At 46.3% G+C, this 27,727-nt stretch overlaps 1 protein-coding gene across 2 annotated transcripts in view; it reads right to left on the reverse strand.

Annotated features, from left to right (window-relative positions):
• rxrab (retinoid x receptor, alpha b) overlaps positions 1-27,727 on the reverse strand; it is a 106,912-nt gene that overhangs the window by 45,038 nt on the left and 34,147 nt on the right. For both annotated transcript variants that reach the window (XM_052108318.1, XM_052108310.1), the window contains exon 2: positions 26,333-26,467. In XM_052108318.1, the coding sequence (XP_051964278.1) occupies positions 26,333-26,467 (135 nt within the window). The remainder of the gene's footprint in view (positions 1-26,332; positions 26,468-27,727) is intronic.

Consider the following 27,727-nt stretch of genomic DNA (forward strand, 5'->3'; position numbering starts at 1 on the left):
CTCCATCTGGGCCTGGCTCCAGACAGGGGCCCCGGGCTTCCTCCAGGCAGGGTAACTCCTCCTCTTGCCGTTTTATCCATGAGTCATTTTGAACCATTCTTAGTCTGGCCCCTCACCTGAGACCACTTTGCCTTGGGAGACCCTACCAGGAGCACATGGCTCCAGACAACACAACCCTCAGGATCATAAGGGCACACAAACCTCTCCACCATGATAAGGTGCTGGTTCCCGGAGAGGTACATACATATGCTCCAGACATAATGTACACTCCACTATCCAAGTGAGATTACACTTCCAATTAGGTTGCATATTATATCTGTTCTAGGCACAAGTTTCCCCTAGTATACCACAAATTCATCCGCACTCTCAGCAATTATCCACTACCTGGGATGCTGCTCGGGATGTTTTGGAACAAGGCCTTGCCCAAAAGTTCCACCAGAAGCATCCGGCTCGCCCTGAGAATGTCAGGAGATTGTCCTGGTTACTGTCAGCTCTCTGAGGTGTTATTCACCTCCTGGCAAGTGGCCCTCGGTGAACTGCATGTGATAATTATGCCTCTGGCCATTTGAGCTAATTATTTCCACCGGTCCCTTGTTTTTTTTTTTTTTTTTTGCTGAGTTCTCCAGTCTTACTCAAATGTCTTTTCTGGAATGTAAGCCTTGCTGGTTTTGCCTCTTGAATCTCTGTATTTGAGGTCAAATATTTTTTTGACTGTGCTGGACCCTGTTTGGAATTGTTTACTGGACTTTTGATTGGACTGTTGGCCCTGGATTATGTCTATTTGCTTGGCCTGTATTCTGCCTGTACGCAGGACTCTATTTTTGAGTATTTTTGGATTACTTTTTTAAGCAGTCAATAAACTGAGCAGTGCAGCCTGCTTACATTTGCTTTCTCTGCAGTTGAGTTCCAAACAAGTTCTCTGAGTAGTCTAGTGATAGTGTGCTGCAATCTGCAAGGTCCAGGTTCTAGTACCGGTGAGGGAACTGCCATGACAGAATCATCTCAGTGCTGTTAAACTAAATATCAGCACTTTTGGAACACTGCTTGTCCAATTAGATTAGAAGGTAGTACCTGTTTTATACATTATTTTAGTCTCAGTCCAAAAAGCTGTCACTATTAATGAAAACAAAGACAAGATAAATATTTTAAGATGAGCACATTGTATTTAAGTCAGTGATTTCCAACAGAGCTTTAATCCCAGTTTAGACACAAAATACAATCAGCTCCAGGCAAATAATCTACAATGATAAGACAACTTGTTTTGAAATGAAATACAGATAAACAGGACACATGATTTGCAACATTTTTCATTCTGTACAAGGAAGAAAATTAAAAATGATCTGATGATATCAAAAGGTAACCAGTGTAAAAACAGTTTTGAACAAGCCCAACTGGATGATTGTTCAGAAATCTTATTGCTTTCATCTAATTTAGTATCAATAGGAAATGTATTCATCAGTTAATTTGAGAACAGTCTCAGCCTCAGATGACATGTCCACAGACAACCACCTTCCATCTGATGCATCAGAGAGTATACACGCCTCTAAACAGAATGTAAAAATGAAACAAACTGTTAGTTGCTTCACATGTCTATCAAATGTTCTCGTTCCCTAAAAATTTGGTTCTTGGCAAGAATAAGCTGCAACGGACCATATTCATAGTAGCATCATCTTACATTTTGATTAGGATGACAAAGAGGCTGTGAGGGACAGACACATAGGCGGAAATCGCGCGCGCGGGGGTTGTCCCCCCCTAAAATATAATTAAAATATGTGTATTGTAAATAATATAATGATATATTCTTAAAATAATTGTTTAAGAAATAAAATGATACAAATGCAAACGGGGCAACAACAAAAAAAAACCTTGGTGTCCCCTTCAAAAATTGCTCTTGAGAATTGTTATGTTTATTGTCCCCCCCCAACATTTTGATGAAATTTTCACCCCTGTTACAGTATTTGTCAATGGGTTGTACTTTTGTTTAGTGTTTTGGATTGTTTAGCTGAAGAAAACCTTTCAGTAGACATAAAACACCAGAAAAAACGAGTTGTGAAAAACAAGATATGATGCAGCTTTATCTAGTGCATGACATTGAAGAGATTGCAAGTATAACCCTTACAGCCTCATTTACATTCCTGTCAAAAATTATACAGTATATGGCACACCTGTGAATAAAGAGCACAACAAGTTTAGTTCCCCTTCTGTTGCTCTCTCCACGTTGTGTCAGAGAAGCAACACTAGGGGTCTCTCTTGAGTGCCGATATTCCCGGAGGTGCATGATGAGCTGACGTCTTCGTGGAGAGCACCCCTCTCCACTCGTCACACCGCCACCTGCTCATCCGCCCTCGCCACCCTCGACGGCGGAGCGCGCCACGGGTACACGGCGATTCTCCAGGTGGATAGGGCAGTTGCGCTCCATCTATGCCCCGGAAGCCCTACCACCTGGCGGGGCCGCCCTGTACTCCCTTCCCGGACCTGTAGAGCAACATCCTCGCTGACCGCGAAGGCCTAAAGCGCCACCGGACGCGCCGCTTCCGCCCTGCATGCCATGGCTCTCCTGCAGGTCCACCAAGCCAAGGCACTACACAACATGCACGGGGGTGGCCCTGATCCCGACACGCTGCAGGAACTGCGCTCAGCGACCGACCTCGCCCTGAGAGCGACGAAGGTCACAGCGCAGGCGCTCGGGCAGGCGATGGCAACACTGGTGGTCCAGGAACGTCAACTATGGATGAACATGGTCAAGATGCGTGAAGCTGACAAGACTCGCTTCCTCAACGCCCCTGTCTCCCAGTTTGGCATCTTCGGCGACACCGTCGAGGATTTCGCCCAGCAGTTCTCCATGGTGAAGAAGCAGACGGAGGCCATTTCTCACATCATGCCTCGCCGCAAGCCTGCCGCCACGGCCCATGCCCCGTCTGCTCGCCGAGGACGTCCTCCCGCGGCCAGAAGACAAGCTCCTGCTGCGCCTCAACCCGGGCCCAGCTCTCAGCCCCAGCGTCAAGCAAACCACGGGAAGCGCACGCCCCCTGTCTCACGGACCCCCTCGAGGACCCGGAAGGCTCCCAGGCACTCCTGAGACAATGCACCCAGAGTCCAAGACGACCGCTCCGTCCCCCGGTGGAGGGCCGGGAGGAGAATCCTGTGTTTTTTCATTTGCCGTACCCAAATTCTCAATAAAAGAGCTATTTCCTTTGTCTCTGGGGCACATGGCCCGCAAATGCCGTTCTCACGGCATTCTGCTTTCAGGCCTCAACAGTCCCGGCTTCCTGGACGCGGTGTCCCCGCCCTCAGCCCCACGACTTTTCCCCGGCCGGCCGGTTCAGACGAGTCCAGAGGACGCCAGCATCAGACCTCCTCCTCAGTCACGAACCCGCCCCCTGCCGGTTGCGCGGAGTAAGGTAAGTGCTTTGAGTTTATTCTCAGCACCAGAGCCTCGGGACGCTACAGTGCCTCCCGACGCCGCGTTACCTGTTCCGCACCGCTGAGAAGCCCGCCGGGTACGTCCAAAATACTCATCCCCTTGGTGCCCCTAGCACGGAGCTTAGAGGCATGGCTTTCACTGCCCAGCCTGTCACGCTGGCTGCACCGGACCATTCGACTCGGTTACGCAATTCAGTTTGCCAGGTCTCCGCCCCCCCTTCGTGGGCGTTCATTTTTCCGCAGTACACAGCGAACATGCCCACTCCCTGCACGAAGAAATTGCCTCCCTTCTAATCAAGGACGCGATAGAGCCTGTCCCTCCAACCGAAACGAAGAAGGGTTTCTACAGCCCTTACTTCGTTGTACCCAAGAAAGGCGGCGGCTTACGACCGATCTTGGACCTGCGAGTTTTCAATCGGACCTTGTCCAAACTCCCGTTCAAAATGCTCACCCAGAAACAAATTCTATCTGGCGTCCCTTCCTACGGTTCGAGTTCGACGGCCAGGCGTATCAGTACAAAGTCCTCCCCTTCGGCCTGTCTCTGTCCCCTCGCGTCTTCACGGAAGTCGCAGAGGCAGCTCTTGCCCCGCTCTGAGAAGCCGGCATACGCATACTCAATTACCTCGACGACTGGCTCATACTGGCCCACTCCCAAAAGTTACTATGCATGCACAGAGACCAGGTGCTCAGCCACCTCAGCCGTTTGGGGCTTTAGGTCAACTGGGAAAAGAGCAAGCTCACCCCGGTCCAGAGCATCTCTTTTCTCGGTTTGGAGTTAGACTCAGTCTCAATGACAGCACGTCTCTCCAACGAGCGTGCTAAGTCAGTGCTGAAATTGAATTGAATTGAATTTATTTCAGGATAACCCCTTGAGATGTAACATCTCATTTTCAAGGGGGTCCTGCACCAATCTATACAGACACAAAGGTCAAATGCCTCGCTTCCTTCAAGCCAGGTGCCGTGGTCCCTCTAAAACGATTCCAACAGCTCCTGGGGCATATGGCATTCTTCGCGGCGGCCGCGCCACTGGGGTTGATGCATATGAGACCACTTCAGCACTGGCTCCAGACTCGAGTCCCGAGACGAGCATGGCGCAGCGGCACGCACAACATAAAAGTTACCACTGCCTGCCGCCAAACCTTCAAACCCTGGACAGACCTCTGCTTTCTACGGGCAGGAGTACCCTTGCAGCAGGTGTCCCGACGCGTTCTGGTTACAACCGACGCCTCCAAATTGTGTTGGGGCGCCGTGTGCAACGGGCGCAGCCGCAGGCCGGTGGAACCGAGGCCCGCTGCGTTGGCACATCAACTGCCTAGAGCTGCTGGCTGTTTTCCTTGCCCTGAGGAAGTTTCTCCCGTTAATTCGGGGCAAGCACGTTCCAGTCAGGACAGACAGCACCACGGTCGTAGCCTACATAAATCGCCAAGGCGGTGTACGCTCCCTCCACATGTCACAGCTCGCCCGTCGCCTCCTCCTTTGGAGTCAGCAGCGACTCAAGCCACTGCGCGCCACTCACATCCCCGGCAACCTCAATGTGATAGCGGATGCACTGTCAAGACAAAGCTTGCCTGGCGGAGAGTGGAGGCTCCACCCCCAGTCGGTCCAGCTGATTTGGGACCGGTTCGGCAAGGCCCAGGTAGACCTGTTTGCCTCCCAAGAAACCTCCCACTGCCCGCTCTGGTATGCCTGGACAGAGGCTTCCCTCAGGGCAGATGCGTTGGCACACAGCTGGCCCACGGGGCTGTGCAAGTACGCATTTCCGAGGTCAGGGAGGACGAAGAGCAAGTCATTCTGGTGGCCCCCTACTGGCCCACCCGGACTTGGTTCTCGGACCTCACGCTCCTCATGACAGCCCCTCCCTGGCGAATTCCCCTGAGGAAGGACCTTCTTTCTCAGGGACGGGGCACGCTCTGGCACCCGCACCCAGACCTCTGGAACCTCCAAGTCTGGCCCCTGGACGGGATGCGGAAGATCTAGCCGGCCTACCATCGACCGTCATAGATACGATCAACCAAGCCAGAGCCCCCTCTACCAGGCATCTTTACGCCTGGTAGAGGGGCTTTTAAAAGTGGACCCCTAGTGTCGCTTCTCTGATACAACGTGGAGAGAGCGACAGAAGGGGAACGTCTAGGTTACGTATGTAACCTCCGTTCCCCGATGGAGGGAACGAGACGTTGTGTCTCCCCTGCCACTTCACTGAGCCGAGCCACTGTTGTGGCCGGACCATTTCCGGCTCCTCAGATAAATCCTGAATGAACTCCCGTATTTACGCCGCTTAAATGCCCGTATGTCCAGGGGCCGGACATGCAAATACTGGTTGCCAACTCTCATTGGCCTTTTTTCATAGTTCAGAGGTGAATATCGGCGCTCAAGAGAGACTCCTAGTGTCGCTTCTCTGACACAACGTCTCATTCCCTCCATCGGGGAACGGAGGTTACATACATAACCTAGACGTTACGAAACTAAAAATCCCATATATTTTATTTTTCATTGGAGAATTGATAATGAACTAACTTTTAAACATTTAAATAAAGAACTACCATGAGCTCCAAGGTTGTGAATCGATGGTATATGCTTCTGCTGAAGATATCAGTCTGTGCTATTTCAACATAATTAAAAAATAAATCTTGTTAAATATCATAAAACCTAGCAGAAAAATTGCACTACCCATTATCCTGAGGACAAATGCACCACCAATCGGAGACTCAAGGCAAACAAACTGCAACAAAAGAGCCTAGCAGACGCTAGTATAAGCTATTTGTATAAATCTGAATATTTTGCAAAAAGCCATACTTTAAATATACTGATTCTATACTTATAATCAACAACTTTGTGTCATTCGCAGTACTTCATCTTGTACAATTGTCTTTTTTTAGTCAATTTTCTAATACTTTTTTTTTGCTTAGCTTGAAATTTTGCAATTCATCTTCATGACTTAGAACTTTTTTATGAAGGGTTTAATAAAATCTCTAAGGAAAAAAATGAATGGGAAAATTCTTCCAGAAACAAGAAGGCTAAAACAAAAAAAAGTGGGCAGGCACTAATGCGCTCTTTTGGGACCAGACCTTGTGCTGTCTAATATGAGAGCCTAATATGAGAATGACGAACAGCAATCAATACCTCAAATGTTTGGACATCCACATTAAAAAAAGTACCAAAAGTATAATGTTTTTTTTGGACAGATACCATGGTATTCTTTGAAGTACCTTGGAGTAACATGTAAATTGCAAGGTATATTAATATGATAATCAATCAGTACCATACCATATATAGCAAAGTACATTGATATTACCATTTGATATCATCATTGTACCACTGTACAGCTATATTACTTGGCCGAGTTCCCATACATCTGCAGAGCAAATAAACCCATAGTGATGCACCTGTTCGAAGGTTTTTGCTGATCGTGTCAGAATTAGGCCAAGCATCTTTGTCTTCTTAGCAGGTCCAAGTACACATTTGCTTATATTATTTAGTTTTCTAATCAGAACCACACACTCCATGCTAACCATGCTAAAGCACAGGCTACAGGCACAGCACAGCTCCAATATCTGCAATGTAGCAGCTGATTTCAGGGCAAGGGAAGCTGGTCCCTCTAACTGAAATGTTATCACTTTCACGCACAAGACTAGAGTATATGAGACAATCAGATTAACATCTCTGTAGTGTAGAGGCTGTCTCTCTTTAAGCCACCAGTGAGATTGAGCTAGTGCTATCAGACACACTCTGATACATGTGTTTTCACAGAGATATATGAGCTGTCGGTATGGAGAGAACTGCTTGCAGGAGTCCAGAGGCCAGTGAATGAGCATAGGTTTGGACCTGAGTACATTATTGACACAGTAAATATACAGAAGCAATGTGAAATGTCTGAACAGTTCATATATCTGACATATTTTTAGTGTAAAGCTGATTTAGTGCTTTGGGAACAACTTTAGGTGTGACCAGCTGTGAATATGTGTGCAACACGTCAATGAAATTGACTAGAATTTATAGCCTCTGCTGATGACATCATTGGATGCACCTGTAGCAGGGCTATAAATAGATGCGTCACAGGTGCATCGTTAGATCTTTTGTCTTCAGATCACTATGTGTGTGTTGTGCTTCTTGAGCCTGTCAGAAACTTTATACTTTCCTCTGTTAGGAGTTAGATTTTGTCAGGCAGTGTGCAGACACCTTTCTCTTTTCTCTAAAAAGAATGTGTGTTCCTTTGTTTACGCTCTATGGCTAAGAGGGACACACACCAGTTTTGTTTTGTGTGTTTGTGGGAAGAGCATGCTGCTTTTGCATTGGGGCGGGGTGGGTGCGAGCATTACAATCTGTTCTCAGTCCAAATGCTTCGCACTTGTCTTGCTTTCTAGCACTAGTCAGCGCCCACCCTTCCATCATGGGGCTCTCGTATAGATCTGGCTGAGGAGCGAGAGACGGGTCCGTCCCTATCGCTCGCTCTCACCCCAGATCCAGCTGGTCCTTCCCGTGATTCTGAAGCGCGCTCTGGCGCCTCTTTGGTTCATGGGGTGACCGTGAATCCCTTGAGTCTGCGGACTTCGAGTTACCCACCTCCGAGCATTTCGTGCATGATAATAAATCATCTGAGGAATTACTTGAGGTGATTACTCGTGCGGTGGCCAGGCTTCAAATAGACTGGACACGCGAACAAGATACCCCCAAATGCTCCAAGTTAGAGGACAGATTTCTGTCTGGTGGCCAAGGGAAGGGAACGCCTCATCAGTCCCTTCCTTTCTTTGATGACCTCCATGACGAGCTCTCTCATTCATGGAGGAAACCTTATACTTCCAGTGTCTTTGTGCCCTCAACGTCGATATATTCGACTATCGTTGGTGCTGAGGCACGGGGGTTTTCGGTGACGCTGCTGGTTGAAGAGACACTTGCGGGTTATGCTCTCGTCTGGCTCGGCAGCATCGTTAAAAAGACCCACTCTCCCCACAAAGCCGTGCAGGAGCACCTCCACGCTTGTGGGGAAGGCTTATCAGGCAGCAGGTCAGGCTGGTCCTGCCCTGCACACTATGGCAGTGTTACAGGCCTACCAGGCTGATCTGTTGAAGGACCTGAGTGCAGGAACCACGGTCGACGAGGAGGCTTTCTCCGAGCTTCGTCTCTCCACGGATCTGTCTCTCCACACGACCAAGCAGACAGCCCATGCCATTGGCCGGTCTATGTCTGCTTTAGTCAGCATGGAGAGACACTTATGGCTCAACCTGTCAGGCATCAGGGACAAGGACAAAGTTTTCCTTCTCGATGCCCCGGTTTCGCCTTCTGGCTTATTTGGTTTCGCTATGAATGTAGTTATCGCCAGGTTCACTACCGTGAATCCGAGCAAGTGTGTCTACTGTGGAAATAACTGCAAAATCTCTTGGTCTAAGGGGCCATAGTACATGTTCCCCTTCCAGAGAAAGAGTTAGGTTATTACAGCAGATACTTCCTGGTTCCCAAGAAGGGTGGGGGGTTGCGTCTGTTCTTAGATCTTCGAGGCTTGAATCGCTCAGTCAGGGCGTTCAAGTTCAAGATGCTAACTATCAAGATGGTCGTGTCCCAAATCCAACATCACGATTGGTTGGTCACGATCGATCTCATGGACACATACTTTCATATAGAAATTCTGCCACAACACAGGAAGTTCCTGAGGTTCACTTTTGGGGGTGAAGCCTTCCAATATCAGGTTCTTCCATTCGGCCTAGCCCTATCACCCCGTACATTCACAAAATGCATGGATGCAGCACGGCTCCTTTGCGACTCCGGGGCATCCGCATTCTGAATTACATAGATGACAGGCTGATACTAGCACAGTCTCAAGAACTGGCAGTTCAGCACAGGGACAGTCTTAGCTCATCTGGTTTCTCTGGTCTGAGACTCAAAGTCAAAAAGAACATTCTCTCTCCCACTCAGGGAATTACCTATCCGTCAATTTCATTGACGTGTTTGCACACATATTCAAAGCTGGTCACACCTAAAGTTGTTCCGAAAGCGCTTAATCAGCGCAGCATCTCGTTCCGCTTTTATCAGGGAACAGGGATTACAGTTAAGTAATCTGAGTGGTTCTACATGCACTGCTATGCAGTTGCTAGGTTGTTCTGGGTGGGTGCTAGGTTGAGTTTATTGGCCCAATTCAATATAGCCAACCCCCAAGGGCAGTATTTATGATATATTATAACAAGTGATGTTTGCCTAAGCAAGCACTAGTAATAAACTGAACAAAAAAGATTGGTAAATGAAGAACAAGAGTAGAACACAAGGCTGAACAAAATAACATGATTTCTAACAGCAGTAGATCAAAGTATCCCATCTGTTGATTTGATGTGTGGTGCAGATTAAAAGCCAAGCTTCTTCCTGGAATGCTTGACAATAGTTTATCTTGCTTGACTTTATCCTCTCTTTTAGCTTTAAATCAGGACAGTAGAGATCTTGTCATCCTCTGTCAGTGTATCCCTGTAGTAAGATTGCGGACTGCCCCACTTTTAGGTTGCAAACACACAAACACACACAAGCACAGACACACACACACACACACACACTTGCACAATCACTGGTGGGACTGTATAGCTGGCCTGGTGCCCTGAAAACTGGAGCTTATGCAGTGTGTCTGCCAATCTGAGACCAACAAGCTGTTTTTCTTGGGGGGCATGTGCAAATAATTTTATTTTCACAGACCATCAATGTCCTGCAAAAAAGCCAATATAAATCCCAGTTACCAAAAAAAAATCTTCTGAGAAAGACTTTCTCACATTGCTCTTGTTAAAAGATCAAGTGTAACTATAGCTAGATTGTTGAAGCAAGAAGAGCAAAGATAAATTATATTGTTTTTGGTACCGAGTACTGATAATGTTAATTTTCTCAATCTCGTTTTTGCAAAAAATAAAAAACAAAAACAGGTTCTGTTTAACAGTGGGAACCCAGAAATTAGATAATATTTAATTGTGCCAGAGAGAGAAAGAGATAAAGAGCTCAGTGGGACTTAAATAGCTGATTAAAGCTGATAAAGCTCCAGGACTGATCGCTTCCTTCCAGCTTCTGTCTTGTTAGCCACTCCTTTGAACACCATGTGCAAACCATATTTAGAGAGAGCTTCACAATTATGACATTATATATTATGCATATTTAAATGCTACACTCATGCAATAATTTTTGAACAAAAGTTTTTTTTTCTTATTTTCAAGTGGAAATATCTAAGCATCCTTAAAAAATGTAATAAAAAAAGAAAAAAAATAACATTCTGTTCATTCACCACATCTCCTTTTGAGTTCCAAGGAAGAAAGAAAGTCATACAGGCTGGGAACAATATAATTGATGACAGATTTTGTGTGTGTGTGAATGTGTGTGTGTGTGTGTGTGTGTGTGTGTGTGTGTGTGTGTGTGTGTGTGTGAACTATACCATTTTTCCCTTTGTTGAATATGTTGTGCATTCTGAGATTGTACAGAGTTGTTATCTGAGTTTCCATAGCCTTTCTGTCAGCTCAATCCAGTCAGGTCATTCTCCGTTGACCTCTCTCTTCAACAAGGCGTTTCTGTCAACAAAACTGCCACTCACTGGATGTTTTTTGTTTTGTTTTTGGCACCATTCTGAGTGAACTCCAGAGACTGTTGTGCATGATAATCCCAGGAGATCAGCAGTTATAGAAATATTCAAACCTGCCCATCTGGCACCAACAATCATGCCATTGTCATATCACTGAGATCATATTTTTTCCCCATTCTGCTGGCTGATGTGAACATTATCTGGAGCTCCCATATCTGCATGATTTTATGCATTACACTGCTGCCACACAATTGGCTGATCAGATAATTGCATGAATAAGTAGGTGTACAGGTGTTCCTAATAAAGTGCTCAGTGTGTGAGTATATAAACTCAGCAAAAAAGAAACATCCTCTCACTTTCAACTGCTTTTATTTTCATCAAAACTAACATGTGTAAATATTTATTTGAAAATAAAAAGATTCAACAACTAAGACATAAATTGAAGTTTTGCAGACATGTGACAAACAGAAGTGGAATAATGTGTCCCTGAACAAAGGAGGGGACAAAATCAAAAGTGTGGCCACCAGCTGGTTTAAGTACTGCAGTGCATCTCCTCCTCATGGACTGCACCAGATTAGCATGTTCTTGCTGTGAGATGTTACTCCACTCTTCCAACAAGGCACCTACAAGTTCCCAGACATTTCTGGGGGGAATGGCCCTAGCCCTCACCCTCCGATCCAACAGGTCCCAGACGTGCTCAATGGGATTGAGATCCTGGCTCTTTGCTGGCCATGGCAGAACACTGACATTCCTGTCTTGCAGGAAATCTCACACAGAACGAGCAGTATGGCTGGTGGCATTGTCAATGCTCATTCCTTTGACGATAAACGCGAGATCAACCATCACCCCTGGTTACACGAAACTGGGAATCGTCAGTGAAGAGCACTTTTTGCCAGTCCTGTCTGGTCCAGCGAATGTGGGTTTGTGCTCTTAGGCGATGTTGTTGCCGGTGATGTCTGGTAAGGACCTGCCTTACAACAGGCCTACAAGCCCTCAGTCCAGCCTCAGCACTGATGGAGGGATTGTGCGTTCTTGGTGTAACTCAGGCAGTTGTTGTTGCCATCCTGTACCTGTCACGCAGGGGTGATATTTGGATGTACTGATCCTGTGCAGGTGTTGTTACACCTGGTCTGCCACTGCGAGGATGATCAGCTGTCCTTCCTGTCTCCCTGTAGCGCTGTCTTAGGTGTCTCACTGTACGGACATTGCAATTTATTTCCCTGGCCACATTTGCAGTCCTCATGCCTCCATGCAGCATGCCTAAGACACGTTCACGCAGATGAGCAGGGACCCTGAGCATCTTAATTTTGGTGTTTTTCAGACTCAGTAGAAAGGATTCTTTAGTGTCCTAAGTTTTTATAACTATGACCTTAATTGCCTTCTGTCTGTAAGCTGTTAGTGTCTTAACAATAGTTCCACAGGTGCATGTTCATTAATTGTTTATGGTTCATTGAAAAAGCATAGAAAACATTGTTTAAACCATTTACAATAAATATCTGTAAAGTTATTTGGATTTTTACAAAATTATCTTTAAAATAACATATATTATATGTTATATAATATATGTTACATTTTATAATATTAAGGAATTAAGTTTAACAAACTAATCTAAATGTTTTTGAGATTCATGCTCACTAAAAAGTTAATTGTCATTTTGAAATATATGTATAAAATGAGATGAAGTCTCTAGTCATATTGGTAACCTTATAAAAGCTTTTTTAATTTTCAGCTCATGGGGGCTGCCATGTAAGGATGACATGACCAGCTGAATACTACTTCGTTAATCTCAGTAACCGTCCTCTGTTATTTGACACTTTCACTCATTAATTAAAGTAATCATTGCTAACTGTGAATTTTTACAATAGCATCTTTAAGTGAAAACGTCTCGGTTACTGACGTAACCTCCGTTCCCTGATGGAGGGAACGAGACGTTGTGTCGCTGAGTTGACACTAGGGGTCGCTCCTGCAGAGCACGGCCATCTCTGATTTTGAGAAAAGGCCAATGAGAATTGGCGTGTGGAATTTGCATGCCACTCCCCCGGACATACGGGTATAAAAGGAGTGACGCTGCTAATACACATCAGGTATCGCACTGAGGAGCCGAGCCAAAGACCCGGCGCTTTCAGCGGATGGTTCAGTATTGTGGCTAGCGGGAACACAACATCTCGTTCCCTCCATCAGGGAACGGAGGTTACGTCAGTAACCGAGACGTTTCCCGTCTGTCACTCAGTCGACGTTGTGTCGCTGAGTTGACACTAGTCAACTGAGTTACGCAGACTAGCGGTGCAAGACGGGCAAACCTCTGTGTGCCTCGTAGCCAGCGCAGCAAGCCGTCGTATAACTACCCCCAACACACTGGCAGGCATGAAGCGGCCCCCTGCACCTAGGGGGAATGGCTAACTGCTCAGAGGTATAAGGCCAAATATATATGGTCCAAGCTGGGAGGTGTCCCTCCAAAGAGGAGGACACCGCGGAGACCACACATGGGGGGGGTTTAGGTGGAATACACACACTGTCATACCGGCTAGCAGCAGAAGCACATCGTGTGGAACGGCGTCGTGGTAGACCCTACCCAAAGGTGAGGAGGGGTTACTACAACACGGCGACGCAGGGCAGAGGGCCCTCTGTCCAAGGATGACGCGGTTTGCCGGTAGGGAAACAATTTTGCAGGATATACATCACACGGGGTTGCCGAAGGGGGCAACCAGCACATGTTGAGCACTTACCTCAGTACGGGGGCCTAGTGACGCCCGTAGCGGGGCGGCAGCGAGTCTCTCCGAAGACCCGTAGCGGGGCGGCAGCGAGTCTCTCCGAAGACTCGACGGGCGCTAGGCTAGGGAGGAAGAACGTCCAGGGTTCACACTTCCTGCGAACGCAACTGGGGAAAAGAGCGCATGTCTTCACCTCAAGGGAGGGGAAAGGCGCTATGCACAAGCGATACACCCGGCCAGCTGACCCGAACTTACCTGTTTGGTTCACCTGATAACACACGGGACGAAACCGGCCCAACCCTGAGGTTATAGAACCTCGCAAAGGTGTTAGGAGTTGCCCAACCTGCGGCTATACATATGTCGGCTAGAGAGGCGCCATGGGACAACGCCCATGAAGCTGCAACGCCCCTGGTAGAATGGGCTCGTAGGCCAGCAGGGGGCGGCACGTGCTGGGCGTGGTATGCCATCGTGATGGCATCGACGACCCAGTGGGCAATCCTCTGTTTGGAGACAGCGCTTCCCTTCCGCTGTCCGCCAAAGCAAACAAAGAGCTGCTCGGAGCTTTTAAAGCTCTGCGTGCGGTCCAAGTAGATGCGAAGAGCACGCTCCGGACACAGCAACGTAAAGGTTGGGTCTGCCTCTTCCAAGGGCAGCGCTTGCAGGTTCACCACTTGATCCCTAAAAGGGGTCGTGGTAACCTTGGGCACGTGGTAACCAGGGGTCTCAGGATGACGTGAGGATGACGTAAGCCGGACCGAACTCTAGGCACAGTTCGCTAATAAAGAACGCCTGCAGGTCCCCTACCCTCTTGATGGAGGTGAGCGCCGTCAGGAGGGCGGTCTTCAGAGAGAGCGCCTTTAGCTCTGCTGACTCAAGGGGCTCGAAGGGAGCTCCCTGAAGGACCACGGAGAGGTCCCACGAGGGAACGAGGCGCGACCTGGGGGGGTTTAACCTCCTCGCGCCTCTCAGGAACCTGATGATCAAATCGTGCTTCCCTAAATACTTACCTTCCACTGCATCGTGATGTGCCGATATAGCGGCTACATACACCGTCAAGGTGGAGGGGGACAGCCGTCCCTCCAACCTTTCCTGCAGAAAGGAAAGCACTGATCCAACTGCGCATCTCTGGGGGTCTTTACCACGGGAAGAACACCACTGAGCAAACAGACGCCACTTCAGGCTGTAAAGACGCCTCGTTGAGGGGGCTCTCGCCTGAGTGATCGTGTCTAACTCCGCGGGTGGTAGGCCACCTAAGGTCGCAGGTGCCAGATGGTGCGGGTGAAAGAAGGTGAAATCCTCAGGGGAATTCGCCGGGGGGGGGCTGTCGCGAGGAGCGGGAGGTCCGAGAACCAAATCCGGGAGGGCCAATAAGGGGCCACTAAGAGGACCTGCTCCCTGTCCTCCCCGACTTTCCACAACATCTGTGCAAGTAGGCTCACTGGGGGAGAAGCATACTTGCGAAGCCCCGGGGGCCAGCTGTGTGCCAGGGCGTCTGTGCCGAGGGGGGCCTCGGTCAGAGAGTACCAAAGTGGGCAATGGGAGGATTCCAGGGAAGTGAACAGGTCTGCCAGGTGGAGGCGTTTTGCGGGCATAAGTGCACCGCGACCGCTTGGTCCACCTGGGGAATCGCCGTGTAGCTCCTTGCCGCCCTGCCGTCGAGGGTAGTGAGAGCGGAGGAGCTTACCTCTCACGTGCAGGCAGTGAAAGGTGCCCGCCGTGTGTGCGTAAGCTACTCATGCACCTCCGGGAAGAAAGGAACGGGGGCGCAGCATGGCCATAAGCGGCGCTCTGGCCCCAGGAACCAATCGTCGAGCCGCGAGGGTTCGGGGGGAAGCGGAGGGTTCCACTCCAGCCCGACACTCGCGGCTTCCCGGGCAAGCATGGCTGTCAGCTCCGCATCAGCCTGCGACTGAGCCGCCGCACCCGAGGGTGGGAGCTCAGCCGAGTCTTCAGCGTCAAACATGACAAACCCGCTCTCCGATGCCGCGATCGAGATCTCATCGTCGTCAGGCGCTCCAAACGAGATCGCGGGTCCACTATGAAGAGAACCGGCAACCGCGCCCCAGCATACGAGCGTGGCGGGGAGTGGGAGGTCCGTGGGGTTGTACCCGACGGAGAGGCTCCCACTGAGGTCCCCATATCGTCCCCAGCGCTAGCCGACACCGCCTCATACCCGTAGGTAGAAGGACCGAGTCGGGGAGCGGCTGGGGTGGCTCGCGCTCTTACGAGTGCGAGCCTCGACCGCAACATAGCCATGGCCATGCTCTCGCAGTGAGAGCATTAACCATCCACGAATGCTGACTCTGCGTGGGTTGCACCCAGACACAAGAGGCAGCGATCGTGGCCATCAGACGGGTAGAGAAAACGACCGCAACCAGGAAACACACACAAACGGAAAGACATCTTGAAAAAGACGCTTTACCGTTTGTGCCACTCTTTTAGAGAAATATACTCTTTTAATGGTGTTTTTATATATAAAACATATATATGAGAATATAAATATATACAGGTGAAACTCGAAAAATTAGAATATCGTGCAAAAGTTCATTAATTTCAGTAATTCAACTTAAAAGGTGAAACTAATATATTATATAGACTCATTACAAGCAAAGTAAGATATTTCAAGCCTTTATTTGATATAATTTTAATGGTTATGGCTTACAGCTTATGAAAACCCCAAATTCAGAATCTCAGAAAATTAGAATATTGTGAAAAGGTTCAGTATTGTAGGCTCAAAGTGTCACACTCTAATCAGCTAAACACCTGCAAAGGGTTCCTGAGCCTTTAAATGGTCTCTCAGTCTGGTTCAGTTGAATTCACAATCATGGGGAAGACTGCTGACCTGACAGTTGTGCAGAAAACCATCATTGACACCCTCCACAAGGAGGGAAAGCCTCAAAAGGTAATTGCAAAAGAAGTTGGATGTTCTCAAAGTGCTGTATCAAAGCACATTAATAGAAAGTTAAGTGGAAGGGAAAAGTGTGGAAGAAAAAGGTGCACAAGCAGCAGGGATGACCGTAGCCTGGAGAGGATTGTCAGGAAAAGGCCATTCAAATGTGTGGGGAGCTTCACAAGGAGTGGACTGAGGCTGGAGTTACTGCATCAAGAGCCACCACACACAGACGGGTCCTGGACATGGGCTTCAAATGTCAAACGTCTTACCTGGGCTAAAGAAAAAAGAACTGGTCTGTTGCTCAGTGGTCCAAAGTCCTCTTTTCTGATGAGAGCAAATTTTGCATCTCATTTGGAAACCAAGGTCCCAGAGTCTGGAGGAAGAATGGAGAGGCACACAATCCAAGATGCTTGAAGTCCAGTGTGAAGTTTCCACAGTCTGTGTTGGTTTGGGGAGCCATGTCATCGGCTGGTGTTGGTCCACAGTGCTTTATTAAGTCCACAGTCAACGCAGCCGTCTACCGGGACATTTTAGAGCACTTCATGCTTCCTTCAGCAGACAAGCTTTATGGAGATGCTGACTTCATTTTCCAGCAGGACTTGGCACCTGCCCACACTGCCAAAAGTACCAAAACCTGGTTCAATGACCATGGTATTACTGTGCTTGATTGGCCAGCAAACTCGCCTGACCTGAACCCCATAGAGAATCTATGGGGCATTGCCAAGAGAAAGAAGAGACATGAGACCAAACAATGCAGAAGAGCTGAAGGCCGCTATTGAAGCATCTTGGTCTTCCATAACACCTCAGCAGTGCCACAGGCTGATAGCATCCATGCCACGCCGCATTGAGGCAGTAATTAATGCAAAAGGGACCCAAACCAAGTACTGAGTACATATGCATGATTATACTTTTCAGAGGGCCGACATTTCTGTATTTAAAATCCTTTTTTTTATTATTGATTTCATGTAATATTCAAATTTTCTGAGATTCTGAATTTGGGGTTTTCATAAGCTGTAAGCCATAATCATCAAAATTATATCAAATAAAGGCTTGAAATATCTTACTTTGCTTGTAATGAGTCTATGTAATATCTTAGTTTCACCTTTTAAGTTGAATTACTGAAATGAATGAACTTTTGCACGATATTCAAATTTTTCGAGTTTCACCTGTATATAAACGAAGTTATTCACTCCGTAAGCTCTTTTATCAGCTGCTGAAGCGCCAAGGGTGTATGCTCAGCACAACGTAGTATGCGAGGGGGAGGACCACTGGAAAGTGCCGTAAAACCAACAGCTTGCAGAGATGACTTCATCAGCAGAGGAATTCATCTCTATGACTGCTCTCTCGGCTCCGAAGAAGATATCTGATGTGTATTTGCAGCGTCACTCCTTTTATACCCGTATGTCCGGGGGAGTGGCATGCAAATTCCACATGCCAATTCTCATTGGCCTTTTTTCTAAATCAGAGATGGCCGTGCTCCGCAGGAGCGACCCCTAGTGTCAACTCAGCGACACAACGTCGACTGAGTGACAGACGGGGAACTATTGATTTTGAATGATGCTGCATCCATGCCACTTGGTGTCAGTGTATGTCCAAGACAACATACACTAAAAAATTATTGATTGCACATTTAAAACAAGAAAAAAAAAATGCCAATGTGTGTAGTAAAAATAAATGGAAAAAAGCTACTTAATGGTTTCTTTCGGGCAAATCACGCAGGTTTATGTTGAGCATATTTATAGATATTTTGCAAATATTTTCATTTTCAATTTCTCAGAGAAATATCAAAGACTGCTGCTGTTCAGCATCAACTACAGACAATTGATTTTTAATTTTTCTTTCTAGTAAAACTCAAATGCCAGTTAGGTATTTTGTGTTTTTCCACACAAGCATCTGTTATTCAATCGACCAAAACATTACAAATGTGATCTTAGCTCAGCCGGTTGGGGCACCTCAGTCTGTTTGATAGAGACAACTACCTCGATCATCAGGAAGAAATTAGTAGAGCACTGATCAACACAATCTTATTGGCTGCTTGACCCGTCCGCTTCATTTGAGGTCAGCTCAGACATTCCAATGAATAATCTTTTCCATCCTATCACTCTCTTGTCTCTCTCTCTCTCTCTCTCTCTCTCACACACACACACACACACACACACACACACACACTTTGTTCTCAAAGAGAAACTACAGCACAAGGCAGGCTTTGTGCAGCCTCTTCACTAGATTTTCTGTCTGTGTGTGTTTAAGTGAACTGTATGGAGGGCTTAGGGGGCTGAAATGTATACAGTATCTGTCTTTCCTGCTGAAAAAAAAAACTGCTTAAACCAGCGTAAACTGGTTTGATGGTCTTTGCTGGTCTCCCAACCTGTTATGGCTGGTCTGTAGTCTGGTTTTAGAGGGGTTTTGGGCAGTTTTCAGTTGGTCAGGCTGTTAGACCAGCTAAATTCAGCCAAATAAGAGTGGCAAACCACAATAGGATAGTTTTGGACGTTTTATTTTTTATTCATTTTTTCTGAAGGGTTTATTCCCAATTCATCCTACACCTTCCAGTAAAGTTTTTTTTCTATACCAAGCTAGTAATATGAAACCTCAGAATTAGGGCCATCACCACATCACAAACATTCTGTACACTAGCTCAGCTATGTTTGCCTCTGGAGGTTCACCTACTTTTTCCAGTATCCCTTTCTTTTCTCTGCTCCCTCACTCTGAACTTGAAACAATAGTCTATAATTATGGCGGCACAAACAGGAAAGAAAAAAACGATATTATAACATTCTCTCACACTTCCAAAACTAGCATTTGCTTGGATTTACAGTACAATGTTAACGCTCCAAAACAACATGTTAGTATTTTTTATTTTTTTTTTCATCAAAAATATTGAAACTTCCTTAAAACTGATCAATTTAATTAATAGGTAATATAAAGGATTATGCTTAAATCAAGCTTAAACAATTCAAGATACCTATATTCTCTGAAAACAAACTTTAATCATCTTACAATTATGCTTTTCAAGAAAATGTATCTTGTTTTATGTTAATAAGGTGACCCAGGGGTGCACAACACAAGCAAATTAGCAAATAATGTAAAAGCTGAAAACACAATGGAAATAAGCCACAACAAAATATGTATTTATTTATTTGATAAAAATGCTATACTTGTATGTCCCCAAGTGCTCTTGACAATGCATACCTGTGGGTTTCCCTCAGAACTCTTATTGCATACATTTATCAACATTTAAAATCAAATCAATTTATATTCAAAGGGACATTTCTAGCACACATTGAGTCTCTTCTGTTTAGATTTCCATGAAGGAAACACATTACAAGTTAACCAGGTAACTTCTTTTGTGAATGAATTGCAGTGACACGAGCAGCTCTCTACTTCTTCCGAGCAGCCTCATGATCTTGCATGCATTGAGTCAGACTGTCTTACAATTTAAAATACAATGTTTAAAACTATTTTATTTTCAGTTAATTTCGTTGTGCTGTGGCTTAATTTCATTGTGTTGTTGCTTATTTCTGTTTTGCTGTGGCTTTTCTGTTGTGTTGTGGCATAATTTTTTAGTGCTGTGCTTATTTCCATTGTATTTTCAGCTTTTATTTGCTAATTTGGTTTTGTTGTGCACCTTTGGGCCACTATATTATTTAGGTATTTTTATTGGAAAACAAGACAAAAATACTGATTAAAAAAAATGCTTTTTTGCAGTATGCCAGCTGTAGAAATGCCAGCTGTTTTGAACTACTGGGATGGTCGTTTTGAATCAACACACATATCTACTCTACATCACAGTATTTACATATGTCATTGTGTAAATTTACTGAGATATACATCCTTGACAAAACACATTGTTGAGTGATAGCATTGAAGAGTAAAGACTAAAGTTCATGCAATAGCTTGAATACACAAATGAACTACATAGAGTGTACAGTATATCTCTGAAAGTGACAATTCACTTTAAAAAAATCTAAAAGTCAAAGGAAGAACAAATTTACTGTATGCCAGATGAAAACCAACTGAAAACAAAAGGACCTAGCATGTGAAAGCATCATACTGAAACATCACATCCAGGTATAAGACCGGTAAAATGTGCCCATTAAAGCAGGGGCCGGGGAAGAATGCTTCTATATGTGCTTTGTTCTAACATGTTTGCATTAGAAGCTATTTCCCATAAGTTAAATAGTATCTTGTGTTCTTAAACCTACAGAGATAGCAGGTGTCATGTTCTCTGTTGTCTTTTGTTTTTGTGCTGTTATTTTGAAGTTTAGTTTAGTTCCTGTTTCCTGTTTGGTTTTTGTAGTCCTTTTGTAGTTTCATTTTATGATTGGTTTTCCCCTGACTAGTTCTCATTCCCTGATTATTTCACCCAGGTGTTCCTTATTCCCTTGTTTGTTCCTTTCTGTATTTAAGTCCTTCGTTTCCCTGTCTCCTGTGTTAGTTCTTGCATGTGTTATGCTCTGTACTAGGTTTCCTTGTCCCCCCACCACCACCACCACCACCACCACCACCACCACCACCACCACCACCACCACCACCACCACCACCACCACCACCACCACCACAAATCAACAACCTCTGCCTGCCTACGTCACAGAAGAACTAACCCTCAGATGGATCTAGCAGCAATCTTCCTCCAGTTGAGCCGGGCGAACCTCCCTTTGATCGAATACTCACGTATGTTTTGCACCATTGCCAGATGCACTGGTTATGCGGACCGACACCTAAAGTGCATTTACCAGATCGGCCTCCTTGCCCATGGATGGGAGGAGTTGCCAGAGAGTGGTGAGTACACTTGGATTGAGTACGTGGATATGATTTTGGAGAGGTTTGCTCCTGAGCCAATGCCCACGCCTGCCACCGTCAACAAGCCTAAAGCCTCATCCATCCCAGAGCCAGCGTTGCCAGCCTCGTCCGTCCCAGAGCCAGCGTTGTCAGCTCTGTCCGCCCGGAGGAGGAAGAGAAGAGGAAAGGCTTCTGCTCCCCAGCCCACGCCTGCCACGGTCAGCGAGCCAGCGCCCACGCCTGCCACGGTCAGCGAGCCAGCGCCTGTAGCCTCGGCCGTCCCAGAGCCAGCGCCTGTAGCCTCGGCCGTCCCAGAGCCAGCGCCTGTAGCCTCAGCCGTCCCAGAGCCAGCACCTGTAGCCTCGACCGTCCCAGCGCCTCCCGAGCCTCCCAGGGCTCCGCCCCACGAGCCTCCCAGGGCTCCGCCCCTCGAGCCTCCCAGGGCTCCGCCTCTTGAGCCTCCCGAACATCCCAGGGCTCTGCCTCCCAGGGCTCCGCCCCTCGAGCCTCCCAGGGCTCTGCCCCTTGAGCCTCCCATGGCTTCAATTCCTGAGCCTTCCACGGCTCCACCTCCTATGGCTCCGCCTCTAGAGCCTCCTATGGCGCCACCTCCTTCAGCTCCGCCCCTCGAGCCTCCCAGGGCTCCGCCCCTCGAGCCTCCCATGGCTTCAATTCCTGAGCCTTCCACGGCTCCACCTCCTATGGCTCTGCCTCTACAGCCTCCTATGGCACCACCTCCCTTGGCTCCACCTCCCTCAGCTCTGCCTCCAGAGCCTTCCAGGTCACTGCCTCTAGAGCCTCCTATGGCGCCACCTCCCTCAGCTCTGCCTCCCGAGCCTCCCATGGCTCCGCCTCCCGCGGCTCCGCCTCCTGAGCCTCCCTCAGCTCTGTCTCCTGAGCCTCCCACGGCTCCGCCTCTCAAGCCTCCTATGGCGCCACCTCCCACAGCTCTGCCTCCTGAGCCTCCCTGAGCTGAGCCTCCTGAGCCTCCCTCAGCTCCACCTCCTGAGCATCCCACGGTGCCACCTCCCTCAGCTCCGCCTCCTGAACCTCCCTCAGCTCCCCCTCCTGAACCTCCCTCAGCTCCCCCTCCTGAACCTCCCTCGGCTCCGCCTCCCAAGCCCCCCACGGCTCCGCCTCCAGGGTCTTCCATGGTTCCGCCTCCCAGGCCCCCTGACCCAGTCCCCGTCCTGTGTCCTCCTCCCAGGCCTCCTGACCCGGTCCCTGACGTGTGGCATCCTCCCAGGCCCCCTGACCTAGTCCCTGTCTTGTGGCCTCCTCCCAGGCCTCCTGACCTGGCCCCAGTGCTGTGGCCTCCTCCCAGGCCCCCTGACCTAGTCCCTGTCCTGTGGCCTCCTCCCAAGCCTCCTGACCCGGCCCCTGTCCTGTGGCCTCCTCCCAGGCCTCCTGACCCGGCCCCTGTCCTGTGGCCTCCTCCCATGCCTCCTGACCCGGCCCCTGTCCTGTGGCCTCCTCCCAGGCCTCCTGACCCGGCCCCTGTCCTGTGGCCTCCTCCCAGGCCTCCTGACCCTGTTCCCGACCTGTGGCCTCCTCCCAGGCCTCCTGACCCGGCCCCTGTCCTGTGGCCTCCTGACCCGGTCCCTGTCCTGTGGCCTCCTCCCAGGCCTCCTGACCCGGTCCCGGTCCTGTGGCCTCCTCCCAGGTCCCCTGACCCAGTCCCTGTCCAGTTGCCTCCTCCCAGGTCCCCTGACCCAGTCCCTGTCCAGTGGCCTCCTCCCAGGTCCCCCAAACCTGTCCTTGCCCTGTGGTCAGCTCCCAGGCCTCCTGAACCTACCCTTGCCCTGTGGCCAGCTCCCAGACCACCTGAACCTGTCCTTGCCCTTTGTGCCCCCCAGGACTTCCTGCCTGCCCTGTGTGCCCCCTGGGCTTACTGCCTGTTTTCCCCTTGTGTCCCCTTGGACTGCCTGTTTGCCCCTTGTGTCCCCTTGGACAATTTGTTTTTGTTTTTTTCTTTTTTTGTGCCTTTTGGAGCGTCTGGAATCCGCTCCTTAAAGTGGGGGCTCTGTCATGTTCTCTGTTGTCTTTTGTTTTTGTGCTGTTATTTTGAAGTTTAGTTTAGTTCCTGTTTGGTTTTTGTAGTCCTTTTGTAGCTTCATTTTATGATTGGTTTTCCCCTGATTAGTTCTCATTCCCTGATTATTTCACCCAGGTGTTCCTTATTCCCTTGTTTGTTCCTTTCTGTATTTAAGTCCTTGGTTTCCCTGTCTTCTGTGTTCTTGCATGTGTTATGTTCTGTACTAGGTTTCCTTGTTTTTTTTCCCCCTTTGTCCTGAGGTTTCCCCTGTTTTGTTAATAAAGCTGCACATAGATCCACAACCTCTGCCTGCCTACGTCACAGCAGGGCAAGATGTCTTAAACTTGGAATGAAGACTGATTTGCCCTACAGCTAATCAACCATGCAGTGAGTGTAAGTTAAATTGCTCAAAAACAGTAGTCCAATACAGATTCCTAATTACTTATCGAAATTTTTAACCAGATTATTTTTTGTCTGTTTACGTGTGTGAGAGTACCTGATTGTCTCCTCTCAGAAAATTCAAGATTCACTACTCTAACTTCTATTGGAACTCGGCTGTGCGATACTGCAGACATTGTTTACATTTGTATGAAAAATTGCTTGTTATGTCCACCTATGTTAAGTCACTTAGGATAAAAGCATCTGCTAAATGACCAAATGTAAATGTAGAAATAATGTCTGTTTTTCAGAATTCTTTTAGTTCGCCTAATATTTATGACAATATGCACTGATGTTTTTGATCTACTATGGTGTTTGTTTGGTGAAATTTCTCCTGTTCAAGCACATCCCTGAAATTCTTGACCTATGAGAACCTGGCCAGTCAAACAGCGCTGATGGTTAGTTAAAACTAATCATGGGTGAAGTTTGGATTTGATGTTTTTCATTTTCAATCGAGTGTGCCAGCTGAGAATATTGTTGCTAGCTTGGTTATTATCTTAACATTAAAAGTTGATAATTTTTAAGCCCTTCTCAAAGTCTACACTGTAAAATATGTCGGTAAAAGACTGCAATACTGCTACAGTAAAAAACGTAAAATGGTTAGATTAATTACAATAAAATAACTATAAAAAATGTTCATACTGTTTTAAAGATAATGCATGTATTTTAAGGTAAAATGATGCAAAAATTTACATTTTCAGAATTTTCGTTTTAAAAATATAATTTTCCCGTATAATTAAAGGTTACAATTTATATTATGTTTAACAAGAGAGTACATGTACTTTTAATAGTAAATTATTGTTAAAATTATGGTAAACAGTAATCGGGCGTTCCCAGAAATTTGTGCGTGACCATTACATTTCATTATATTTTATGGGAATAGTTATGTTTCTTATTTTTAATATCAGTTATGTACACTGGGGTGTTCTGTGTTATATTTGACATTTTACATTTTAGTTAATACTTATTGCATGATTTTATTTTCACACGTGTTACCCTTATGGTGTTTAGTGCTTGTGTGAGTGACACTGAGCACTGTCATTTAGGGATGGGCGATACCATTTATTTATTTTTCGATCTGATACCAATAATTTCAAGTCCAATATCGTCGATACCAATACTGATACTTCAAATAAATACTTTTATTTTTCAAATTTAAAATATTATTTTTAGTCATAATTAAAGTTGTTTTTTTATTTACATTTGTGAGTCTAAACAGAAAATTATTAGACTTTAGTTTTCTTTACCCTTACACAAATTAACCATGGTTACTACTAAAATATTACTGTAGTAAAACCCTTGGTTTCAGACAAAAAATTAAATAACATACAATAATCTACAAAATATTTTTTTTAAAAACATTATAAACTCAGTTTTTAATGACTTAACAACAATTACACACAATCTCATTTTAAGAAATGTCACTGTGGAGCGGAGGGGGGCGGGGCCGGTCGGAATATCGCGCGCCCGGTCCCCAATCAGCCTGATGAGGCGCGCGAGGGATAAAGGCGGCCGGTGACGATTGTTCGAGAGAGAGAGAATTACGGACATGTCCGTCATGTGTGTTTATGTTTGTGCTTTGAGTTTTATTAAATATGATTTATGTTGACTAGCCGGTTCTCGCCTCCTCCTTGCCCATCCTTTAACTGTTTTACAGTCACCTTTAGATATGTTATGTTACTTACTGATTTTCTATCATCACCTCTACAAGGCACTGATCCCTCTTGTTTGAACGAGCCTTGTGCAAGCGCTTGTCTGCTTGTATCTTTCAGCATTAATGCATATAAGATGAGCAGAAGAAAAACAGTTCCCATCCTGCACAAGTATTTGCTAATATAGTCTAATCCTTTTTATTACACTTTAAAGCTTATTATTATTGTTCATGTTCATGGTAACCAAATAATCATATCCTTAGTTTACATTTATTTGGTATTTTGTTTTAGAATCGATATTTTTGTGTGAGGATCGATATTTTTGATAAAACATCAGTATTGGATGTATCGATACTTTAGGATCGATTTGCCCATCCCTACTGTCTCTGCATGTTTATTGGTCATTGCTCCAGGAAGAGTGAAAAAACACAAAGTGAAAAGCAGACTTTTACAGTTTCAGAAAGTTTATATATTAAGTTTATCATTTAATAATATAAATGTTGGTACTGCGCCATAACCTATACAGTAAAAAAAAAAAAATTATTGTAAAATGTTCAGGTTTTTCTGTAAAGTTGTTTACATTATTACTGTATTTTTTTACATAATTATTCTGGCAACCACAGCTGCCAGTTATTTTTATAAATATTTTTGTAAAAACAAAGAATTACTTATTACACCCAACACTGCATCCATGTTATGCATTTATGAGAGAACGCAACTGCACTAACACAATCTGAAAACAGATGGCTTACAGCTGAATTAAAAATATTCCTCATCACTTTGGGACTGACATAATCTATCTATGTAGCAAAACACAGGTGCTCTGTGTTTATGAAAATGATAGTGTGTATGTTAGTTTTATACCTGTGGATATCCTGCACTGTTGCAGTGGGTATGCATCTGTGAAGCCGGAGCAGCCATTGGGAGAACTGCCAGCATCACCTGGTCGTCTCCGCAAGCACGGCGGCGGGGCTACTGAGCACGTATTTTTCAGGAGCCCTGTGTGTGTGAGACACAAGAGATGTGGGTTAGAGTCCCTCACTTCCAGTGCAAAATATAATGTACATTGATTTGCACTGTAAGGTGTGATATTGTGGCAGATGAGGATCTAAAAACAAAAAACTACACTTGTGGAACCCGTTTTTGTGCAATGGCTTCATATCTCTGAAGAATTAAATAAACTTGATGAGCTGTTAGAACAATATCATTGTTAGGGCATGCTTGTTCACAGATCAGGAGACATAATAAATGTTCACTATCTGTCACTAGGGGTCGCCCTTGGGAGCATGCCCTAAACAATTTGCATGCCTATAAAAGGGGCTGGCTTTCAACCACTCACTCAGATTTTTTCTTCAGAGCCGAGCGGTTGTGTAAAGTGAGCTGAATTCTTCTGTCGAATCCATTCACCTATGCAAGCAAGTTGTTGGGATTTATGACGCATTACAGCGGTTTCTCCCCCTCTTGCATCGGTGGTGTGCAGAGAACACCCCTGGGTGCTTCAGCAGCTAAAAGAATATATTCTTCCTAATAAAAGTATATTTTCCTACCAAAAGAGTGGCACTGATGGAGCGTCTTTTTAAAGATGCCTTTCTATAGGGGTATTATTCCTGGTAGCGGTCTCCACCTCTACGCTTCTGATGGCCACGATCACTGTCTCACGTGCTTGGGCATCAACCGCCAAGCGCTCTTGTCGCAACTTGCCCACCGTATCCTCTTCTAGAGTCAGCAGGGGCTCAAATCCTTGCAATCCACTCACATCCAGGGCGACCGATAGGAGACAGATTGGGCTGTTTCTAGCATGTTATGTGTGTGTGTGTATGTATGAATGTGTGTTGATGATGCTGTAGTCTGTTAGTCAGCTTTCTGAAGATAAGACATTATCTCTTTTTGGTGAAATGCATCCTATTCCAAGCGGGTATTCCTCCATATTTTGCAGTAGTTGGTGCGCAAGAGTCTTTCACTATTGAAACCACAATCTCCTTCACCATTTTGTCCTCTCCAATGAGGGAAGTTCGGCAAGAGGTAAGCGGCTTGAGTTTGTGTAATTAATCAGTCTTTTGAGTCTCTCAGCTTTGATGAGCATTAATACTGAAGTTGTTGGTTTAAAGTCATTTAATGAAAAATTTCCTAGCATTAGTAGCGTAGTAGTAATACAAGCGATTATGGAAGTGCTGTTGAATATAAACACTGAGTGACACTGGCTCACTTCACATCACCAACTGGCTCATATTACACAAAAAAAATTAGCTTTTGCCTCTA

This window comes from Xyrauchen texanus, chromosome 3, assembly GCF_025860055.1.
Source record: "Xyrauchen texanus isolate HMW12.3.18 chromosome 3, RBS_HiC_50CHRs, whole genome shotgun sequence".
Lineage (NCBI taxonomy): Eukaryota > Metazoa > Chordata > Actinopteri > Cypriniformes > Catostomidae > Xyrauchen > Xyrauchen texanus.